The sequence below is a fragment of the Nicotiana tomentosiformis genome, chromosome 12, assembly GCF_000390325.3.
Source record: "Nicotiana tomentosiformis chromosome 12, ASM39032v3, whole genome shotgun sequence".
NCBI classification, from domain to species: Eukaryota; Viridiplantae; Streptophyta; class Magnoliopsida; order Solanales; family Solanaceae; genus Nicotiana; species Nicotiana tomentosiformis.
This window is the reverse complement of record NC_090823.1, coordinates 98,897,021-98,919,143: the sequence shown is the minus strand read 5'-3', so window position 1 is coordinate 98,919,143 and position 22,123 is coordinate 98,897,021. Positions and strand designations below refer to the sequence as shown.

The following is a 22,123-nucleotide window of genomic DNA, read 5'->3' as shown; positions in this document are numbered from 1 at the left end:
TTATATTTCTTTTTTGCCTTTACTTGATTTCTTTTATGGTGTTATAAAATAGTCGATGGATATATACTTTATCCATCTTTCATTTATTTTTGATTCATCACCCTTTAAACAATAAAAATGTATAGAGAGTTTTGCTAAATCTTATAAAAGAACATATGTTATTGCATTCTACTTCTACTGGTGAATTTTATATTATATTTTAAAAAATACCGAAAATTAACTGAATCGTACTGATACCGAAAAGAAACTGACATGATTGGGACGATTTCGAAATGTCTAATTTTGGTTATACATAATAGAATAACTGAAAAATTAGTATGGTACAAATTTTATAAAATAACCGGCCGACCGAACCATTTACGCCCCTAGTTTTAAGGATGGGATTTCAGGGTTTAAAAAATGTGATAATTGAATGATTGGTAAAAGAGGTTGAAAGGTGGCGATTTGGTTTGGCAGAGTGTAGTTCAATTTATTGGTTTTTAATTCCGTCCTCCTAACCTTGGCATTGTTTTAACAAGACCTTCCGTGCTTTTGCATTTATGGATCACTTGTGCGTAGCAATTGAATTGGGTGGCGAGATTGATGAATAATTAATGGGTAATCTTCACGATATGCCCATTGAAAATGCTAGTTAACTCTATATACTTTTGAAATATTTATTTTACCTTATATACCTATTTTATAAAAGTTTATTACTTTTTAAACTTTTAATCTCATTATATGCCATTAAATAAATCTCACATTTTAAGGAACTAAATTATCTCTCACTCCAACTTAATAAATCCCTTAAAATACTCCATCATCCCACGTTTTAAGAAATTGGAATTATACATGTTCACCAAAAAGTCCACCCCAATAATTTCTCTATGAAGTACTCCATAATCATTTTCTTCTTTTTCATCTATGTAATTAAAAGAAAAACAAAATAACGTGACAATGATCTAATTAGGGATATAATATATAAATAAAATAAAATATTAGAATATGCTATTCAAACCAATACACCACAATATCCTAATGAAAAATACATTATTCAAATCAAACAACGATGATATTCTAATTTGGAATACAATATTCAAATAAAACATAACACAATATTCTAATTTGGAATATAATATTCAAATGAAACATACCACAATATTCTAATTTGGAATAAAATATTCAAACCAGATTTTTCAATTAAAAAATTATAGAATATTTGGTTTGTATATTGTATTCCAAATTAAAATATTTTTTGAGTATTGTATTCCAAATTAGAATATTATTGTATGTTCTGTTTGAATATTGTATTCCAAATTAGAATATTATAGTATTTGAATAATGTATTACAAATTATAATATTATGATATATTTAGTTTGAATAATATATTCTAAATTAGAATACTGTGATATGCTTGGTTTAGATAGTATACTTGTCATTAGAATATTGTAATATATTCGATTTGAATTGTATTTCAAATTAGAATATTATGGTATGTTCAAAATATATGAGAAGATTTGAAAGTATAGAGTATACAATATCAAAAATGAAGTTCTCATGGAAAATATGAATATGGTTTAATTAAGGGAGATGTGAATCTCAAAATTCAATGAGTACAGGTTTCAATAATTAAGGCTACATTTAAGGAATATTATCCCCTTATTAATAGTGGTTGTTACACACATAAGATTCTCTACCAAGATATACGATGTAATTTCTTTATAGGTATACAATGTAACTTTCATAATTAAGGCGTATGAGTAAAGAGATTTATAGAATGGGTATACGGCGTTAAAACTCCATAATTAATTAGAACAACTTTCCTTGGGTTGAAAATGAATTAGAGCCTATTTGGGAAGTTAAAAGTACTTTTGTTTTGTCAAAATAATACCTTTTGGATAATTTAAGGTGTTTGGTCAAAATAAAAAAATATTTTTGAGTAGCAGCAGAAGAATTTTCTGTCTTTGGGAAGAAGCTAAGCAGAAAATTAATTTGTCAAGACAAAATTAACCTTACAATAAATTTCTTTTTCTAAATTATCTCTCATTAATTTAACATTTTTCTTTTCCTTTTTTTTTTTAATTTCTATTATACATTTCTTCTCCTTTTTATTTTAATTATATTTTTATTCTCTTTCTTCTATTTCTAAGAGTAGATTTTAAATTTATATTGAATGATTATTTTGACATATTAAATTATCATGTAAACAATAAGTAATACTAAACATTTAATGTTATTGCTTTGGAATAACTATATTTTATATTGATTGGAATTTTTTTTATTTATATTTTACTTTACATTTTATATTTTAATTGAATTCTTTTATAATAAATATTTAAAATTATTTTTCTTTTCTAAATAATACTAATCACAAATTAATCCTTTAATTTTTTTTTTCGTAATTTGATAGTTAAAAGTACTTTTTTAAAAGATTGGCCAAACACAATGAACTTGTAAAAAGCAATACTCAAATGAATTGGCCAAACACAATGAACTTGTAAAAAGCACTACTCAAATGAATTGATCAAACACAAACTGTTATTTTGCAAAATTATTTTTTCAAAAAAAAATATTTTTGAACAAAAGTACTTTTCAAAATAAATAATTTTTGGCAGCTTTGCCAAACGGGCACTTAGCTGAATTGAAAATTTTATTGAGAAGCTTTAAACGAAGCATTCTTTAATATTGAATTAATTAACAAACATAAATAATATAGAGGTGAATTCAACATTTTAAGTTAATGAATAGGAAGAGCCCATTTGGATTGGCTTAAAAAAGTGACTTTTTCAGCAAAAATAATTTTTAAGCCAAAAAATAATAAGTTAGGGTTGTTAGCTTATTGCTTTTGGCTTGTTTAAAGCAGTTTTTAACTTATTTTAAACACTTTTTGACTTTGTCAAACACTAAAAAAACTATTAAAAAAAAAGCTTAAAAACTGATTTGATGAGCTTAAAAGTGAATCCAAACACTTTCGAAATATCTCTGAACTCATTACCTTTCTGTAATGATAGATGAGGACTTGGTACCAAAATATTCTTTGAATATCTTATAGATGAGGATTTATTATAACAAGTAGGGGGTGCTATAGGACCATTTCCAACTTATTTCTTCATTCCCTTTTCTCATTACCCTGTATCTATCCTTCTTATTTGTCGCGCATGGCCTCACAATCATGCTATTAACTGGTACTAGTAGGATCCTATCCCTGATTTTCCATTTGATGGAACGAAAAAGAGATTTCCCTTTGTCTTGTTCTAGAAATATAAATTACTTGTTATATTATGGGCGGAGCTAGTGTATTACTCATGGGTCCGCACGAGCTCAATTAGAGGTTGACATTGATCGTTTCGGTTTGTATAATTTCGATTCGGTTAATTCGGTTTGTGATTTTAATAATCAAAATCGAATTATAATAATTTCAATTCGGTTCGGTTTATTCATGTTCGGTTCGATTTTCGGTTTCAAGTCATGACAAAAATTTTATTTTATTTTTAACGATAAGCGTTTATCATTTTGATGGCAGTTTGAGAAATAAGTTTCAAACCATGGCTTCGCAACGGTTCGTAGTCACCTTTTAAAATATCAAATACATCTTTAAGAATATTCTGTTAGTTGAAATTATTAATTATAGAGCATCCTAAATAACGACGTAAGTCAATAGCAGAAGATGAAGACACTGTGACAACATAGTTATCAGCTGACAATATGAGCTCTACATTTGGCTCAACTTCATATTACTACTGTTATAGAAGCGGCTAAGAGGGGAGCTTCGGGTCGTTCAGGGTGTTTTGGTAAATTCCATGTTTTTCAGTCGCTCAGCTGAGTTTTAGCTAGCGTTTGGTCATAGATTCCCAAATTTGTTTTGAAAATTTTGATTTGGATGAAGTTTGATTTGAAGATGAAAATGTGTTTGGACATGATTTTTCAAAACATATTTCACTTTTTATTTGAAAAAACATGAAACATGACTTATACCCACAAATTTCAAAAATTATCACAAATACCCAATAATACCAAACAAACAAACTTGCTATCTTGTATATACATAACCTTCATTACTCAGATTACACATAGGAAGTCATTACTCATATTACACATAGAAAGTCATTACTCAGATTACAATCATGCCTACACCACAACGTACAACTAAAATAATTAGCATCAGCGTTTCATGCATTAGAGTACAACATAACAAAATGAAAATAGCAGTTAGCTCAATTTTTCTTTAAGTCGTTAGACCATTCGACTTGATTTTTTTCGGTCATATGAACGAATATCTTGCGAAAGCTGGGGTTAAGCAAGAAAGGCACTGCTGGTGAAAATTTTTCGTCAGCTAAACCATGTTTTTGCAAGACAAATTGCAAGTGTGTAGTCACAGTTTCCTCAGAGTAAATATCAATCTCAGTTTCTTTCGAGAGCAGATACAAAGAAAGAAGCAGGAACAAGAGCAGAAATTGAGGTGATTATTTAAATGTGGGCTCTTTTACAAACTATAAAAGTTTGGGGTAATATTTAAAAATTTTAAAAAATGTAATGGTCATGTTTTGGCCCAAAATCAGCAATTGAAGTAATTTTGGGATTTGGGATTTGGGATCTTGTCAAAATATGGGCAAAATCTATGGCCAAATATGTGTTTGCCAAATAAATTTCAAATTTATTTTGACAAAATTCATAGCCAAACGGGTCCTTAGTGTAAGTTAAAATTATGTTCCCAATATGCTTAAGGGTGTTTACAGTGCACAGTAAAAGTTGGACTCTTTTGTTTGAGTCAATAGAAATATCAAAAGTTTCTCCATTTAATCCCACCTGATCAGTTGGATATCTTTTCGTAAATCGTGTATAGGGAGCACGTGTAGAAAAGCCACACCACTGATAGTTATGACTATGTCTGAGAAAGAGCTTCTTGTTAGTATAATTATTATTATTATTATTATTATTATTATTATTATGTTTAAAAAATAACTTCTTGTTACTTAAATCTGGCAGCAATATTAAATAGACATTATGACACCTGGGACCCACAACACCAACTCAAAATGCTACCTCATCATTAAATAGTATTTACTCCTCGTTGAAGTTAACTCCGTTCTAATTAGTTAGGAAAATAGTTCTCTTTTTGTATTTCTTTAGTTGTCATAATTTTTAGTTGTGCGTTGAAGGGGTAAGAAATACCCATAAAATCGCAAAAGGAGTAAAATAATTACAAAAATTTGAGTTTACCATTTCTCACACATCTCTCAAGCTCTTCGTTTGATTTGCTTGACTATGTGTTCTATTTTAGGGCTAAAATGAGTTCCAAGGAAAAACTTACCTAAGTTGTTTCGGTAGTTTAAGCAAATTGTAATTTTTTTTTCTTTTAACAAATGTAATCCAAGTAATTTTAAACTTTACGTTATAAATTTTTTAAAATTATTCAAAGTGTTATAAAATGATAGCTCATCTGTATTGCAAAATTGAAAAAAAATATTTTTATTTTTTAATCTTGTATTTTAATCATTGCTCTTAAAGTCAAGATTGACGCTCTTGCCTTGGTTAATTTGAAAAACAAATGTATGTTAGTAAACCCATAAATCATATGAACTACGAACTCTACTATCTTCAATTTGAAGAACAAAGTAATCTTTGCTTTTATCTTTATGCAAGTTCTCAATGTTATAAAATAAAAGTAATTTAGTAAAACATGAAGACATATTATGAAATAAAAGCAATTTAGCAAAACATGAACAAGAAATAGAGATAGAGAGAAGGAAGAGATTTTCTTCTTCAATTGTGTGTATTTTCTTATCTATTACAAGGCCTTTATATAGACATGGAAAGTGAAGAAAAATATGTAATTGAATATGTCATTAAACATAGAAATATGTCATTGAATATGTCATTAAGCATTTGAGAAGATCATGGAGGAAGAGTAGACATCCACCATAATTTGATTTGTCTTATAACACTCCCCCTTGGATGTCCATAGATAATGTGCCTCGTTAAAACTTTATTAAGAAAAAACCCTATGGGAAAAAAATCCTAGTGAAGGAAAAAGAGTACACATGTTTAGAAATACGCCTTTTGGTTGTCTCGTTAAAAACCTTGCAAGGAAAACCCAGTGGGACAAAACCTTGCAAGGGAAAAAGAGTACAACGCGTATTAACTCCCCCTGATGAGAGCATCAATTCACATCCTTGAGCCTTTACATCCCAATCTTGTATACTAGTTTCTTGAAGGTTGACGTCGGTAGAGATTTAGTGAACAGATCAGCCATATTATCACTTGAACGGATCTGTTGCACATTGATATCACCATTCTTTTGAAGATCATGTGTGAAAAATAACTTTGGTGAAATTTGCTTTGTCCTATCTCCTTTATGAATCCTCCCTTCAATTGGGCTATGCATACTACATTGTCTTCATATAAAATTGTGGGTAGTTTGTCACACTTCAAACCACATTTATCTCGAATAAGATGTATTATAGACCTCAACCATACACATTCTCGACTTGCTTCATAAATAGCAATTATCTCAGCATGATTAAATGAAGTAGTCACGATTGATTGCTTAGTCGATCGCCAAGATATGGCAGTGTCTCCATATATAAACACATAGCCTATTTGAGATCGAGCCTTGTGTGGGTCATATAAATACCCAGCATCGGCATAACCAACAAGATCGGGACTGCAATCATTGCCATAAAATAATCTCATATCAGTAGTCCTTTTTAGATACTGCAATATGTGTTTGATTCCATTCCAAGGTCTCCTTGTAGGAGCATAGCTATATCTTGTTAAGACATTAACTGAAAAAGTTATGTCAGACCTTGTAATGTTAGAAAGATACATTAGTGCACCAATTGCACTAAGATATGGTACTTCGGGACCAAGAAGCTCTTCATTATTTTCATGAGGTCGGAATGGATGTGCTTTATCCATATATAATCGCTTTAAAATCATTTTAGTGTATACTGGTTGATGGATAAAAATTCCATCTTTCATATACTCAATTTGTAGACCAAGATAAAATTTTGTCTTTCCAAGATCTTTCATTTCAAATTCTTTCTTTAATTAGTCTACTGCTTTAGGAAGCTCCCTTGGAGTTCCAATGATATTTAAATCATCAACATACACGATGATTATAATAAATTTAGATCCAGATCTTTTTATAAAGACACAAGGACAAATTGAATCATTCTTGTACCCTTCTTTCAACAGGTACTCACTCAGGCGATTATACCACATGTGCCCTAATTGTTTCAATCCGTATAAGAATTTTTGAAGCTTTATTTAATAAATTACTTGGAAACCTTAATATGCTTCAGAACAATTTAAATCCTTCAATGATTTCCATTATACGCATATCACATTTTTCTTGTATTGCCAGATTAAAACCTGAAATAGTGGCATCCACCACAGGAGAACATGTCTCTATATAATCAATGCCAGGATATTTGCAAATCTTCTTGTGACACAAGTCGTCTTTATGTCTATCGACTTGACCTTCTTCTTTTTTTTTTTTTCGCACAAGAACACATTTATACCTCAACTGGCTTTATACTTTCAGGTGTTGGGACTATCCATCCAACTTCATATTTTTCATGTGAAATCAATTTTCATTGCATATTTTTCATTTGGCCAATTATTTATCTGTCCAAATTTCATGACAGATTTGAGCTCAAGATCCTCGTCAATATTAATAATATTGAGCGCTACATTATATTAACAATATCGTCGACGATCATTTTATATCGGTTCTACTATTATTCAATAAAGACATAACTTATTGAGATCTCTTTATCTTATTATTTTCAGGTACCTGAGCCTCTCCCATGAGGTCTTATGAAGTGTTATGTCGTGGTGCTCTTCTAGAGCACTTGCCTCCTTATTATGACCATCTTGAACATTTGCTCCTCTCCTTCTTCAAGGAGTTTTATCTTTGGAACCGATTAGTCTATTATACTTTATACATGCCATGGACTCTATTCATTATGGACTTTATTTTATTTGGAGCATTAGCAGCTGAATATGACATTTAACTTTGGGTCAGCAAATACGCCCGATAATATTTTGCAAATGAATTATCACTTGAACTTCAAGTTCACATTTTCTCGTACGAGGATCTCGATATACTCATAATAATTCATTACATGCATTACTTTTCAGCTGCCCATTTTCTCCCCCTATTGTTGGGATCACCAACACATATCCCTAGCCTTATTTGGGGATCTATCTTTGTGCACTGTGGTAGAATAATTAAATCATATAGCACATTCATATTTCTAGATGAAAATTATTTGGTTCCTGACCCTGAACCGATTGTGATAGGGAGAACTTATCATAACTTGGCTAGATGCTTACAAGTGCTGTTGTATATTAAATAATACATCAAATACCAAATTTTATTTTGGCAATTTTGTTCTCATAACCAATGGTTTAGATATAATTGGAGGCATACAATTTCTACTAAACCAACTTGGATTTAAACCAGTATTATCAAGATAAATCATCATAATTTATATTCTGGAACTGTGCTCTAATAATTTGAGCAATCAATCTTGCAAAAGTCAAACTACAAGTTGATAACAAATGCACATGTGACCATAAAATAGATGCATCTATGAAAATCATATAATAGTAAACGGTCCACATGTAAGGTGACTGGGCCCATATATTTATCACCTTTTATTCGTTCCAGAAATCAAGGGATTCAATCCCTAACCTTAACTGGTATATCATGAGAATAAGCAGCACAAGAGAATTCTTGAAGAATCTTATATTTCTTCAATATATGCCAATGTAATTCTCAATTAATTTTTTCGCATCATAATTGAACCGAGATGGTCAACCGGTCATGCCAACTAATATTTATTTCAGTAAACCTCTAGTTTACTTGTGGCTTGTGATTGCATCATCATGCTTATACTTGTGTAGTATAAATAAAAGAAAAGTCAGGTAACATTTCATATTTACCCGGTATGATTATAGTAATATAAAGATATTCAATCTTCTTTTCATTTATAGTCTCAATATGCCAACCACTTTGGCTAATATATTTGTAAATCAAAATATTTCTTTTGATACTTACTACAATATTAATGTTATGAACAATTTCATTCATCCGGGTAGTAACAAATTAGTTCTTTCAGAACTCTTAACTATTTTTGTACTACAAGATCTTTTGTCACACCATCCATATAATGAATGTCTCCTTCACAAAGAGAATCATATCATAATAATTGTAATGTTCAAAATCATCACAAGCAAAATAATTTTTTTTTGCTTTAATTTTGCTTTTAATAACTTTCATAAGGCATGACAAAATATATTTTGGCGTATCATATGCATGCGACCAATGATATATTTATGTAACTACACAATAATATTCATTATCTTTCTTTGTCTCAAACCTCCCTTAGAGGTGAGTTGTAGTATTTATCCAACTATGCACAAGTACATTATTATGCATAATCTTTATCATATATATATTTTCACATTCACTTTCAGGAATGAGTATGCAATCTCAGTATTTATCACAAGTCACATTCTCTTCAAAAAAAATTTCCCTTTTTATAATTACCATAGTGATAACTATTATTATTTTGGCCTTTCGCACGCCCATATTCTTTTTTCAACCACTTGTCTTTATTTAGACTTATCATGCACTGCTATCACATTTACTTCAAGAATGGATCAAATCAAGTGGGACAAGCTTCATGCTTTTTCATGAAAAATATATTATTATTATTTTAGTTATTATTATTATCAATATGGTGCATTAGGACTCAAACCCAATGCCTTACCCATATAAAGGCATGCTAGGTCATAATGCGTTGGAACTTGAATCCAACGTCTTTTCATCAACATAGTGTGTTGGGACTTGAACCCATCGTCTTACCCTCAATCTTTGGCATAATAGGCCAAAATTCACTAGGACTCGCACTCGAGCCTTTAAAATATTATTACTTCATAATTATAAGCATAAGTAAATTAACTTTCAAGAAGACATATATAACTATTTCAATCTTGAAACAGTTCCTCTGCAACAAAAATGCTAGTTAGTATATATGCCATTTTTTTTTTAAATGATACAATCACTTTTACATTTTAATAAATTAATTAGGGGAAAGGTGTAGATAACCTATAACCACTTATATTTCAAAGACTATAAGAATTTCACCAAAAAAATTCAATACCGAGGAATGAGCCTTATGTTTCCAGCAAAAATATTTAAGGCTTAATGCATAACTGTGACTATTATAAATTATAACTATAATGAGTTTATATTGATTGTATATTCCAATGACAAATTTGTAAGGTGCTGTAAAATCGCCTACATATTTGATAATTTTGCTTTCAATGAAATACATCATGTGATGGTAAAAATATTATTACTAAATTACCTTAATAATTATCTATCATAGTATGTAAAAGGTCAGAACATATATATACGTTAGAATATTATCTTTGTCCTATAAGAGATGTAGCAAATAAAGACATACCTTTCCAGTTTTTTATTTCACTGGATACAATTGAAAAAAATATTTTTACTAAACACTGCACATAAAGTTAATGCAAAGATATGAAAATATGAATGTGTTTAGATGGATGTAAAACTTATCTTTGTATTATCATCCAAGACATTTTTTCATTGTACTTGATCTCATTGCCTGCTTATAACTTACATAGTCTTGACATAGAAGATTATGAAATGAGCAATTCGTGTTGATAACGTGTTATAAAATAAAAGCAATTTAGTAAAACATGAAGACATGTTATGAAATAAAAGCAATTTAGCAAAACATGAACAAGAAATAGAGATAGAGAGAAGGAAGAAATTTTCTTCTTCAATTGTGTGTATTTTCTTATCTATTACAAGGCCTTTATATAGGCATGAAAAGTGAAGAAAAATATGTTATTGAATATGTCATTAAACATAGAAATATGTCATTGAATATGTCATTAAGCATTTGAGAAGATCATGGAGGAAGAATAGACATCCACCATAATTTGATTTGTCTTATAACACTCAATAATTTTTAATTTGGAAACAAGTTTTTTGCACTACACAAGTGCTGAACCACTTTTTTCATGACTTTGCGAAGTGTTGGAAAACAAGTTTCCAATGTGTTTCCCTTTTCTTTCTAAGGATATTGAAAAGGTTTGTAAATTTAATTTAAAAAAAGGTCGGATAGTTTTTTAAGTTTTGATATTAAAAAAAAACATGAAATATAATTACTATTATTACCTATAATTAATGTTTGTTATATCATGTAATATACTATGTTAAATTATGAATATACAAAAATCAAATTTAAATTTAAATTTAAAAATAATAACCTAACATTTAGAAAGGTGATATTAAGCTTGGTAACGAGTGAATAACTTTTGAACTTATACAAATGCCATCGAGATACTTTTTTCAGAAAGAAACTGGAAATATAACAAAATGGATATTATCTTGAGTTCCCTAATGATTATAATTAAATTATTAAATTAATTAATCATATCTAAATTGGCAAAGACAGAGTCAACCATCCGAGATTGGGCCCGTACGTAGCCGAGCTAACCATCACTACTTATCATATGAATGCATAACCGTAGCAAGAGACAAAATAAAACGCTATAAAGATAAAAAGAGGAGTTAATACCCTAAAAATTCCCTAAACTATTGTGTTTTTGTGAGTTTCCTACTTAAATTATTTGGTATCCCCGAGACCCCTTGAACTATATTGCCTTTCATATTAAAAATGTCTCGTTGCATTCTTAGAGGTGTGTCTAGTACACACTCTTAATCATCTAAAAAACATTCCATGTGGCACTACATTTGTCTATTTAACTCAGCCTAAAATCCCCCCTAAAGTATAATTTTTTTGTCAATTACCTACTTAAACTATCCGGTATTCCCAAAACCCCCTAAACTATATTGTCCTATTTATTAAAACCCCATATTGAATTCTTTGAGGTGCATCTAACTATATTAACTTATGATTTTTACTGAGTTTTTTTTGTAGTCTATTCATGATGTATTACTCTCAGATGACTAACTAATTATAGGAGTTTTAGCTAAAATAGTATCTAATGTAATGTGTTAATTTAGGTTTAATTGTGATTGTACTTTATGCTAGACTCCAGTTAAATAAGTCCTTATTTATATTCACTTTACAGCATAATAAAAAAATAAATGAAGGCATATAGCGTTGCATTTATTAAAAATGATCTTATATCACATAAACAATATTATACAAAATAAAATTTCGCATATAAGAACCCAATCGGCCGATAACTACATTCTCTAATTCTGGATTACACAAACAAGGTTCAAGAGATTAAACTTTATTATCTACAAGGTGTTGGATTTAATAAGAAGATTTATAGGAGTGTTCTTTCAACAATAAGTATATTATATGAAAGAAGATTAAAACAAGAAAGAGAATAAATCATTTTAGAGGAAACAAGAGAGGGAGGAAATTTTTCAGAGGGAACCCATACGGAGAACTGAAGAAAAAAGGCAAAACAAAAAGATGATGAAGAATGTGAAAAATAAATAATAAATGTGAAAAAATAAGGAAGAATGGTGAAAAAATGAGGAAGAAATGTAGATATAAAGAAAATAAGGAGAATATTTATTAAAAAAACATAGTTGAAAGTAGGGGTGCGTGTTCGGTACTTCGGTTCAGTGTGTAAGCATTTCGATTCGGTATTTTGGTATTCGATTTATCAATTATATATACAAAATACCGTACCAAAGTTAGTTCGGTACAATTCGGTATTTCTTGTTCGGTTTAATATGCTTTCGCTGCGGTATTTCTTATCCGGTTTGAAGCTCTACATACAAGAATGTGGACGGTAGGACAATACGGCCGTAATTGATTGCGACGATGGGAATAATCGTAAAGCGATGGTTTAGTTTATGTAAATATTTCTCAAGTTTTATTTTAATACTTTACTAAAATATAGTAATATCAATATATTCTGATAAGCTAAAAGGAAATAAAAATTTTCCAATTCTTTGTTCAATCTCAGTCACTTCAATTGCTTTCCTCTATAGAGAAAGGAACAGTTATTAACAATTAAGAGTGTCACTGCCAAATATCAAGTCTAGTAACCTTCACAGTTCAGTTAGATGAAGGTATGACATTTAAGACTCCAACCTGAAGCAATACATTAACACATACATAACCTTGGCGAAGCACATACAAAATAGAGGCTCAAACTCAAACAAACAAAGACTTTTACATCTGCAATAATATTCCTTAAACATAAACAAAACAAGTGTTCTAACCCATAAACAAATATAAAGACTTAAAAAAAAGTATTTTAAAATATTAAGTCTTTTAATGGTGACTAGCTAAGTGTTAAAGCATCTTCCGTGATAAGCACATACAAAATAATGGTGAGGGGCGAGCAATCAAAGCAACAGTTATAGGTCTTAAACAGTTTAACATTGCCACTAGTCACTACTAAAGCAACATTTATATGTCTTTAAATCAAAGCCCATAAAAAATAAATTAGGCTATAAGTCTTTAAGAGGTTATTTGGGTTAAACTATGGGACTTGAGTTGGAGTTATGTGTTGGACTCAAATTTAAATTAGGCACTTAATATGGATACTAAAAAAGTTCGGTATTTCGGTATACCGAAATTCCAATACCCTAATACCGAAAACTTAACCAAAGAAATAATGATATTGTAATACCGAAGACCATAGTAAAAAATCAAAGAACGGAAACCAAAGAATCGAATTAGTTTGGTTCGGTCCGGTTTTTCAGTTTCTCGGTTTTTATGCTCATTCTTAGTTGAAAGAGGATTAGGCTAATTAGCCATTATATATTGTTAGGTGGGCCATTTAGGTGGTTTTTTCAGATGTCACATGCTTTCAAACGAGTTATTACACACGTTATGCCAGGTAAGCAACGAAGAAGTTTAAATATGAAGGAGAAGATACCAAATAGTTTAAATAAAAAACTAAATGTTAGAGAATTTTAGAATATCATGAATCATCTTTAAAAGAATGTGTTGCAAAATAATAATTTAATGCACCCAAGGGGCGATGTAGAAGCGAGTGAAAACCGCTACTGTAAATGGTATGTCTGTTAGAAGTGTCTAATCCTCGACCTAAGCACTATATATTTAAATAATGCTGGTGATTTTCATTCACACATACTTCTCCATTAAGGGTGGTATGTGGGCCGGTTAGGATCGGGTCCGGCTCAGGATCACAAGTTCAAATGGACAGTGGGCCTAAACGGTTCTAACCGGATAAGATCGGGACCGTAGGGAGGTGGGCTGGGTAGTGGGCCGGTCCCATAGGCGAGGCCCGTGAGACTGGGACCGGTTGGAGATCAGGACCGGCTGGGAAGCGGGCCGGTTCAAGCGGTCCTAAACGGGCCTATCCGGGCCCAAGGGCTAATTTAAAAAAAAAACAAAATCTGCCACATTATAGCCTTTATGGCATTTAAAATATGGTTGTTTTACCGGCCAAAATAGCCGTTAGCTATTTATAAATAGGCATTTAACCTCCCCAACTTTGTTTTAAACCCAATTATTTTATAATTACACTTTTTCTTATATATATATCTCTATATATATATATACATCTTATATCGAATATAGCTTATATATATATACTATAATATATTATATATACATCTTAAGATATGTATATATATCGAATATAGCTTTTATATATATATATATATATATATATATATATATATAGTATATATCGAATATAACTTATATATCTTAAGTTGTATATATAGTATATACTATACTATACTATACTATACTATACTATACTATACTATATATACATCTTAAAATATATATATCTTAATATACATCTTAAAATATATATATATATATATAGAGAGAGAGAGAGAGAGATGTATATATAGTATATAAATCGAATATAGCTTATATATCTTAAGATGTATATATAGTAAATCGAATATAGATTATATATCTTAAGATGTATATATAGTATAGTATATACTATACTATACTATACTATACTATACTATATATACATCTTAACACACACACACACACACACATACACACACACACACACACACACACATATATATATATATATATATATATATAGTAAGATGTATATATAGTATATAAATCGAATATAGTTTATATATCTTTATTACCATTTTTTTTCTCTAACTTCTATAAAAAAAATAATAATTAAAAATAAAAAGTATCAGTTGGGGGGACCGTTAGTTCGTGGTCCCGGTCCCGAGCCGGTTCCAACAAGAAGCCCGCGAAGCTCAGGACCGTTTAGGACCGGACCGCATAAGAACGGCCCATGTAGGACCGCCCCACTTAGGACCGGGCCCGACCCACATGCCAACCTTATTCTCCATACACTCACTGAAATAAACACAAGTATTTATTATAAATATCTTAACCTCAAGCCGAGCATTATTTACTTGATCATTGCAACGGGTTTTCAGCAGATATTTTCTTAGCATTAATGATTTAACGATTCAAACAGCCTTCAAATGTGCCCCCCTTCATATACTCTATTTCTAAAACATAAAAAGACATTCCTTTTATCCACCAACGGAATGTTGAAAACTCAAGATTTCAAACAGTTCTTGACACTCCTGACTCCACATTCTTCTACCAAAATGGCCTTTCTTGTTCTTGACACTCTACTATATCTCCTCCCTTTTAGTATGATACTATCATGTGTTAAGTCAATGAGAAATTTTGAGATGACAATGTATCCACATAACATTTTTTATGTGGGTGCAGGAACCATAGGACGAAGAGACAAATAGGTTTAGCATGTAGTCATATAAAAGTGTACGGTAACTTCAGCAGCAAGTCCGTTGTAGTCTAGTTGGTTAGGATACTCGGCTCTCACCCGAGAGACCCGGGTTCAAGTCCCGGCAACGGAATTTCTTTTGTCCTTTTCGTCTCCTGTTTTTCCTGAAAAGGAAAAGTTCTGTCTCGCTTACGGAAAAATGAAGTTCCAGGTACTAAAAGGTAGTCAGATACTCATATAATTCAAAGCGAGACTTTTCACAATTATCCTCTTCTGGAAAGAAAAAAGTTCATCTTTTTTTCCCATTGATATTCATATATATAATCTATATACATGACAACGTAAAGATTATAAAAATCCACTAAATTTTTTATAATCACTTAATTGAAGTTCAGCCGCAGCTAAAGATATTTAATAATCAATTTCTTAAACACTAGTCTCATTTTTCATTATAAAACGATTATTTTTTTGCGGAAACGATAGATTTTGTTTGATTAGTTAATAATCATTTATTTGAAATTCAGACGTAAAGAATTATTATTAAAATATCACTTTTTAAATTACAGGTAGCAGTTTTATAATCAAAAATTTAAAACCAAGCGCATGTGGTTTGTGACAACTTTCTCTCCTCAATATTCATCCCCCCATCCCCCAATAAAAAATAGGCAGAAGTAGGCAAAGTTTCAGATCCAGTTTCAGAATGTTTTATAACTTCTAAAAGGAGCACTTAACCATTTCTTTTATCAATTCAAAGATCACATTGACTTTGCAGGCATGAAACACAGAAAAAAAGTTTATTGAGTTTTGTCATGCTTTTGACGTCAAAAATGAGTGAAAACTATTGCTCAAAAATGAGTAAACTGATCTTCGTTTTGTCATGCTTTTGACGTCATGTGTAGTGGAACCGGAGATTACATTACATTTGGTAATAGCACAACCAGAAGATAAAGGAGACTCCGTTATGTGTCCATAGAACCTAAGAGGATTCTGGATTTAAACTTGATTGGTTCAACCTTAAAGTAGTTATCACTGAGCCTATAGCACTTCTGGAATTATGAGTTTAGAATTTAATGTGCTAAAAATTTAGTGACTTTTATTGTATAACTATATTCCGTATTGGAAATGATGGGTTCAGTTGAAACCACTTTAGACATGATACACCCACCACTGAATAGCACAGCACATCTATTTTCAGTACAGAAGCAACAAGGGGTCACCCAGCCAAACATAGGTGTGAATCCCAGCAATGCAGATCATCCTGTGAATTATGGGATAAAAATGCAAACCCCTTGATCTATCAATTTTCACTAGAAAAAGTCACATGAAGTAATGAAGATAAGATGATCTAGGTTACACTCTTGGGTTGATCAGTGTTCAACAAATTGGCTAACATTCTAACTCGGAAAGCAAAAGCTAGAATGACAAACATACTCTTCAAATAGTGACACCTAAATTCGAGTCAAATACGGCAAGAGTAGACAACAATTGCAGAACTAAAATAGAAGCAGAAGGGAAAGGGCAAACGGAGAGATAAAACTGGGTACAGAATAATAAAAACTTGAATTCAAGTTGAGAAAAAATGATACAGTGGCATTTTACAAAAACCCGTTGTCCTTGAAAGTTGGGGCATCAGATTAACCGACTTCTTTATTTAGAGATCTAATCTATAGCAGAACCGCACATATGAACCAATTTTTCTAACCAAGCAATCAAGTACAGAATCTTGCAACCCAGAGAAAAAAGGAAATTTAATTCAACAGCCAGACTAGCTTATCCATGAAAAACACAAAGATAATTCACAGTAATGGTGCACAACATTCTCTTCTTCTACTCTGCTCTAGACTGACCAGCACGAGAAGAGAGGATGATTCCAACAATAAGGCCATACAAAGCCAGGGCTTCAGCAAAAATAAGAATCAAAATCATCCCGACAAAAAGCTTTGGCTGTTGTGCATTGGCTCTGTGAAATAGATACATAAAAGAACAATTAATTAGTTTCCTTCCAAGGAAAGCTCCCTCTCAACTAAAGGTTAATATTACACCAAATCAACATTAGTTGACCATCAATACCTACAACACATCTACTCGATTAGACGGAGGGGCCGTTTGGTAGGAGGTATTAGAAAAAATAATGCAAGCATTAACTCTATGCATTACTAATACCTTGTTTGGTACATTTTTCCAACATGTGTATAACTAATACTAGTTATACATCATACTTGATATTATCCTATGTATAAGTAATGCATAAAAAACCATGGCATTAGTAATACCAAGGCTATTAATGCATGCATTAGTATGGTTAAAGACAAAATTATCCTTAAAGTCCCTTAAATCTTGAGAATATGGAGGGCATTTTTGTAAACAACTATTTTTCTTAAAAATTATGCAATGCATTATAATTTTAATACACCACACCACACAGTAGATAAGAAATAATATCTGCATAACTAATGCTTGCATTACTAACCCATGCATTACTAATCCATGTATTACTAATACACCTTATTCCGCACTATTCTTATACACCCAACCAAACGACCCCCGACGGACATAACTTTTTAAATGACCAAGTCACAAAAGTGTAATAGTAAATCAACATCAACCATGCATTACAGATTAGCTAAACATGTAACAACAACAACAACAACAATCCTAGTGAAATCCCATAAATGGGGTATGGGAGGGTAAAGTGTACCAAGACCTTACCCCTACCTTATAACGGTAGAGAGGTTGTTTCCGAAAGACCCTCGGCTCAAGAAAAGTGAAAATGAAGCAATAAACAGACAGAAGCAAAAACAGGGTAATACGACACGGAAGCACATGGTGCAACGTGCAATAACAAAGATCTAAGAATATGACATTGTAAGAATAGAGTCATTCCTGCTGGAAATAATGACACGCTGTGTAATAGCAAGGGGTTAGGAATAGGATAATACAAGACTAGTACAAATACTACCGGAAAGACTAGACGAAACTCTAGCCTGCCTATCAACCCACAACCCTAATCCTCGACCTCCACACCCTTCTATCGAGGGTCATGTCCTCGGTAAGCTGAAGTAGCGTTATGTCCTGCCTAATCACCCCACTCCAGTATTTCTTAGGCCTCCCTCTACCCCTCCTCTGACCCACCATGGTCATCAAGGTGTCTCCTCTTCACATGTCTGAACCTCTCACACCTCCTAACCGGGGCTAAACAGGTACACTATCACTAATATAGGCCAATGAAGTAAGCAAAGAAGGGAGTATTTTCAGCTTACTAAGGAGTCTCAGGACAGCACAACAAGATAGAGAGCTACAATAGACCAACTCTTCATCACGATGGTCACAACAGCAACTGTTGCAGACACAAAATGTTGATGGCAATGCTAGTTATGTGGGATTATGAATTCCTGGTTGTCATATCACTACCTTAGTCAATTGTCATTTAATTGTCTTTACCGGAAGGCAAATTCACTATATTTTTTTGTTTTTGAAACATTGATATAGTTTCCACAAAAGCTAAGTTCAACTGGCATGAAAAATGCTTGCTATTCTTCAAAAGGGGTTAAGGTTTATTCGTTGTTGGCAGACTTACATTAGGTCCAATGTTGTCGGAGTCTTTTACTTTGGTTAGTCAATGAAGTGTACAAGATAAGCATGAGATTCAGAGAACTCTAATTTTAGGAAACTCCTAATTTATCTATTAACTTGTCTTAAACAAATTACTGTGTGCTGGAATATGATGGGTCCAAATAAAACAGAACAGATATATGTCATTCATATAGCCAACCCAACTAATTTGGTATCGAAGCATAATTATTCTTGTATGATTTAAAGGGGGGAAGAAAACAGACTGCAATCTACTGTATACTAATATAACTTAGCTAACCTTACAACTAAGAATGAGTAACTTAAGAAAGAAAAAGTAAACCTATAACAAGTACCATTTTAGCGTTATACGAGTAAAAACAAGGAAAAGAATCATCAGCCTAGAAAGATCTAAGCACATATTGAAAATACAAAAGTTAACCAAATGGCAATGACTTATATGATCATCCAAAAATGAGCAAAAATGGGCAGAAGAAGGTTACCTAACACCAGCGTCACCAACGATTCCAATGGCCATACCAGCAGAAAGGCCAGCAAGACCACAAGCAAGACCAGAGGAAAGGTGAGCATATCCATCAAAAAGATAGTAAGACTTGGTTTTCGGGTTAATCCCTGTACTAATAATCACAGCTATAATCAATCCATAAATACCCAAAACACCAGCCATAACAACCGGCACAATTGACTTCATCACCAACTCCGGCCTCATCACACCCATTGACGCCACCCCTACCCCACTCTTCGCTGTACCATAAGCTGCTCCCATACCTAGCAATATTTTGAAGATAAACAAACATAATTAACATTGGAAATAAATCAGTAGCTATATGCGGATATTATCAATCTTTTTATAGAGCATCATATACCAACTGATTCCGAATTCTAGATCCGCCTCTTAGAAAGAATGTTGAATAATAACAGTGGGATACACCTAGTATATACAATTATCCACATTGTTCGAGACATACACATACTAAACGTGCATATACAGGGGTAAGATATGGATTCGGCAGAACCCAATAGCTTTGACCAAACACTGTATAAGTCTTAAGACCTAATTAATTACTAGCACTTGAGGTCGTGTCCTAGAATGAAGAACCCATAAAGTTCAAATCATGGATGTGCATACACTGAACTCAGATCAAGCATACAATCAGTGTGTAAAAAGTATATACAATTTTTTTTATCAAAACTACTAAAGACACGCAAACATATTAGATAATGGCAAAAGAACCTAAAACAGGATAAAGTACGGAACTTATAAGAAGACAGTTGACCACTACCATGAACTTTTTGAACACAGACCCGTTGAGCTAAAAAAACGGATTTAAAAGATAAAACTTTTCAACAATGATCCAATATCGCCTTATGTCGATGATATTCGATCCGTCTCTAAAAGAAATATTATTATTTTTTTCGTTAACTTACAGGAGAAGACTAAGGCAGCAGCAGCGCCGAGGAAGCCGAAGAAGGGAGCAGTTTCGTCGCCGCTGAAAGTCGAAGACATTGTTTCTGATTGGATCTCAGAAGTGTGTAATTGATTTGGATCTGAGATACTTCTCAATGTCTTCTGAGAGAGAGAAAGGGAGAGAGAGAGAGAGATATTATTGTAGCCTTTAGCTTGTGGATGATCTCAATTTTTTGTCTTAAAAGAATCAGAGTTGTGATTGTCAACTACACACATGAGCAAAGTAAAAAACAAAAACAAAACAAGGAGTACCATTTGGGCCGCACTTTGCTTAGCCCAAGATCTTTTTAAGAACTAGACCCATTGGGCTATAGAGTTGGCAAAAAGAAATGAGAAAATGACCCTCTGTATCCCCTCAAAATTTTAATAGCCCATATTTTTTTCTATTGACCCGAAATGTCCTTCCGGCCCAAACATATTACATTTAATAGCCCAAAATATCTATTTTGTATATTTTTTGTATAGTAACAGTCTATTTTGTATATTTTTTGTATAGTGACAGTCTATTTAGTATATTTTTTGTATAGTGACAGTCTATTATATATAAATTATACAGTGACAGTCTATTTTGTATATTTTTTGTATAGTGACAGTCTATTTTGTATATTTTTTGTATAGTGACAGTCTATTTAGTATATTTTTTGTATAGTGACAGTCTATTGTATATAAATTATACAGTGACAGTCTATTTTGTACAGTGACATCTATTTTGTATATTTTTTGTATAATGATGGTCTTTTTTGTATATATTTTATATAGTGACATCTATTTTGTATATTGTTTTGTATAGTGACATCTATTTTGTATAATTTTTGTATAGTGGCAGTCTATTTTGTATATTTTTTGTATAGCGGCATTCTATTTTGTATATTATTTTATATACTAACAGTTTTTTTTGTATATTGAATGACTACACGTTTGTAAAACCAGTCATTACATAATTGATGTGATGCAACTTATTGTGATTTTTAATTATTTATTGTCTGTTAGTGTATCTAGGAATTGTAACAAATGGAGTATACTCCACGGATCTTATGTTTGAACTTACGTAGTATTATATAAATAAAATTTTCAGTTTCTAAAAAAGAGTATACTCCACAATTCTTAAAAGGAAAGATGCAAAACAAGGAAAAACAGAAAATTGATTTTTTGTTTTTGCAACTAAAAATTTTCATTATCAATGGAGTAATGCATAGCGAAAATTTCTTTTTTTTGCGAAAATTTCTTTTTTTTTTTTTTTCTTTCTGTGTAACCATATCTTGACTAAAAATAAAATCTATTAAGTGCATGTAATATCAATCTTACTACAGGAACTATCA

At 31.5% G+C, this 22,123-nt stretch overlaps 1 protein-coding gene and 1 non-coding gene across 2 annotated transcripts; one reads left to right on the top strand and one right to left on the bottom strand.

Annotated features, from left to right (window-relative positions):
* The first annotated feature begins 15,805 nt into the window (after positions 1–15,805).
* On the top strand, positions 15,806–15,878 carry TRNAE-CUC (transfer RNA glutamic acid (anticodon CUC)). Its single transcript has one exon. It is a non-coding gene; the product is annotated as a tRNA-Glu (tRNA).
* Positions 15,879–17,274: 1,396 nt separating this feature from the next.
* Positions 17,275–21,007, bottom strand: LOC104100602 (V-type proton ATPase 16 kDa proteolipid subunit). The gene is made up of 3 exons (XM_009607870.3): positions 20,765–21,007; positions 19,819–20,104; positions 17,275–17,705 (listed from the first exon to the last, which is right to left on the bottom strand). The coding sequence occupies exons 1-3, from the start codon at positions 20,841–20,843 to the stop codon at positions 17,573–17,575; spliced, it is 498 nt and encodes a 165-aa protein (XP_009606165.1). The 5' UTR covers positions 20,844–21,007; the 3' UTR covers positions 17,275–17,572.
* Between the last annotated feature and the right edge of the window lie 1,116 nt (positions 21,008–22,123).

Coding starts and splice junctions, on each gene's coding strand:
- LOC104100602 (XM_009607870.3), bottom strand. CDS start 20,843: ATGTCTTCGACTTTCAGCGGCGACGAAACTGCTCCCTTCTTCGGCTTC. Junction 20,105..20,764: donor TGCTGCCTTAGTCTTCTCCT/GTAAGTTAACGA, acceptor AAATATTGCTAG/GTATGGGAGCAGCTTATGGT. Junction 17,706..19,818: donor GTTGGTGACGCTGGTGTTAG/GTAACCTTCTTC, acceptor TCTATTTCACAG/AGCCAATGCACAACAGCCAA.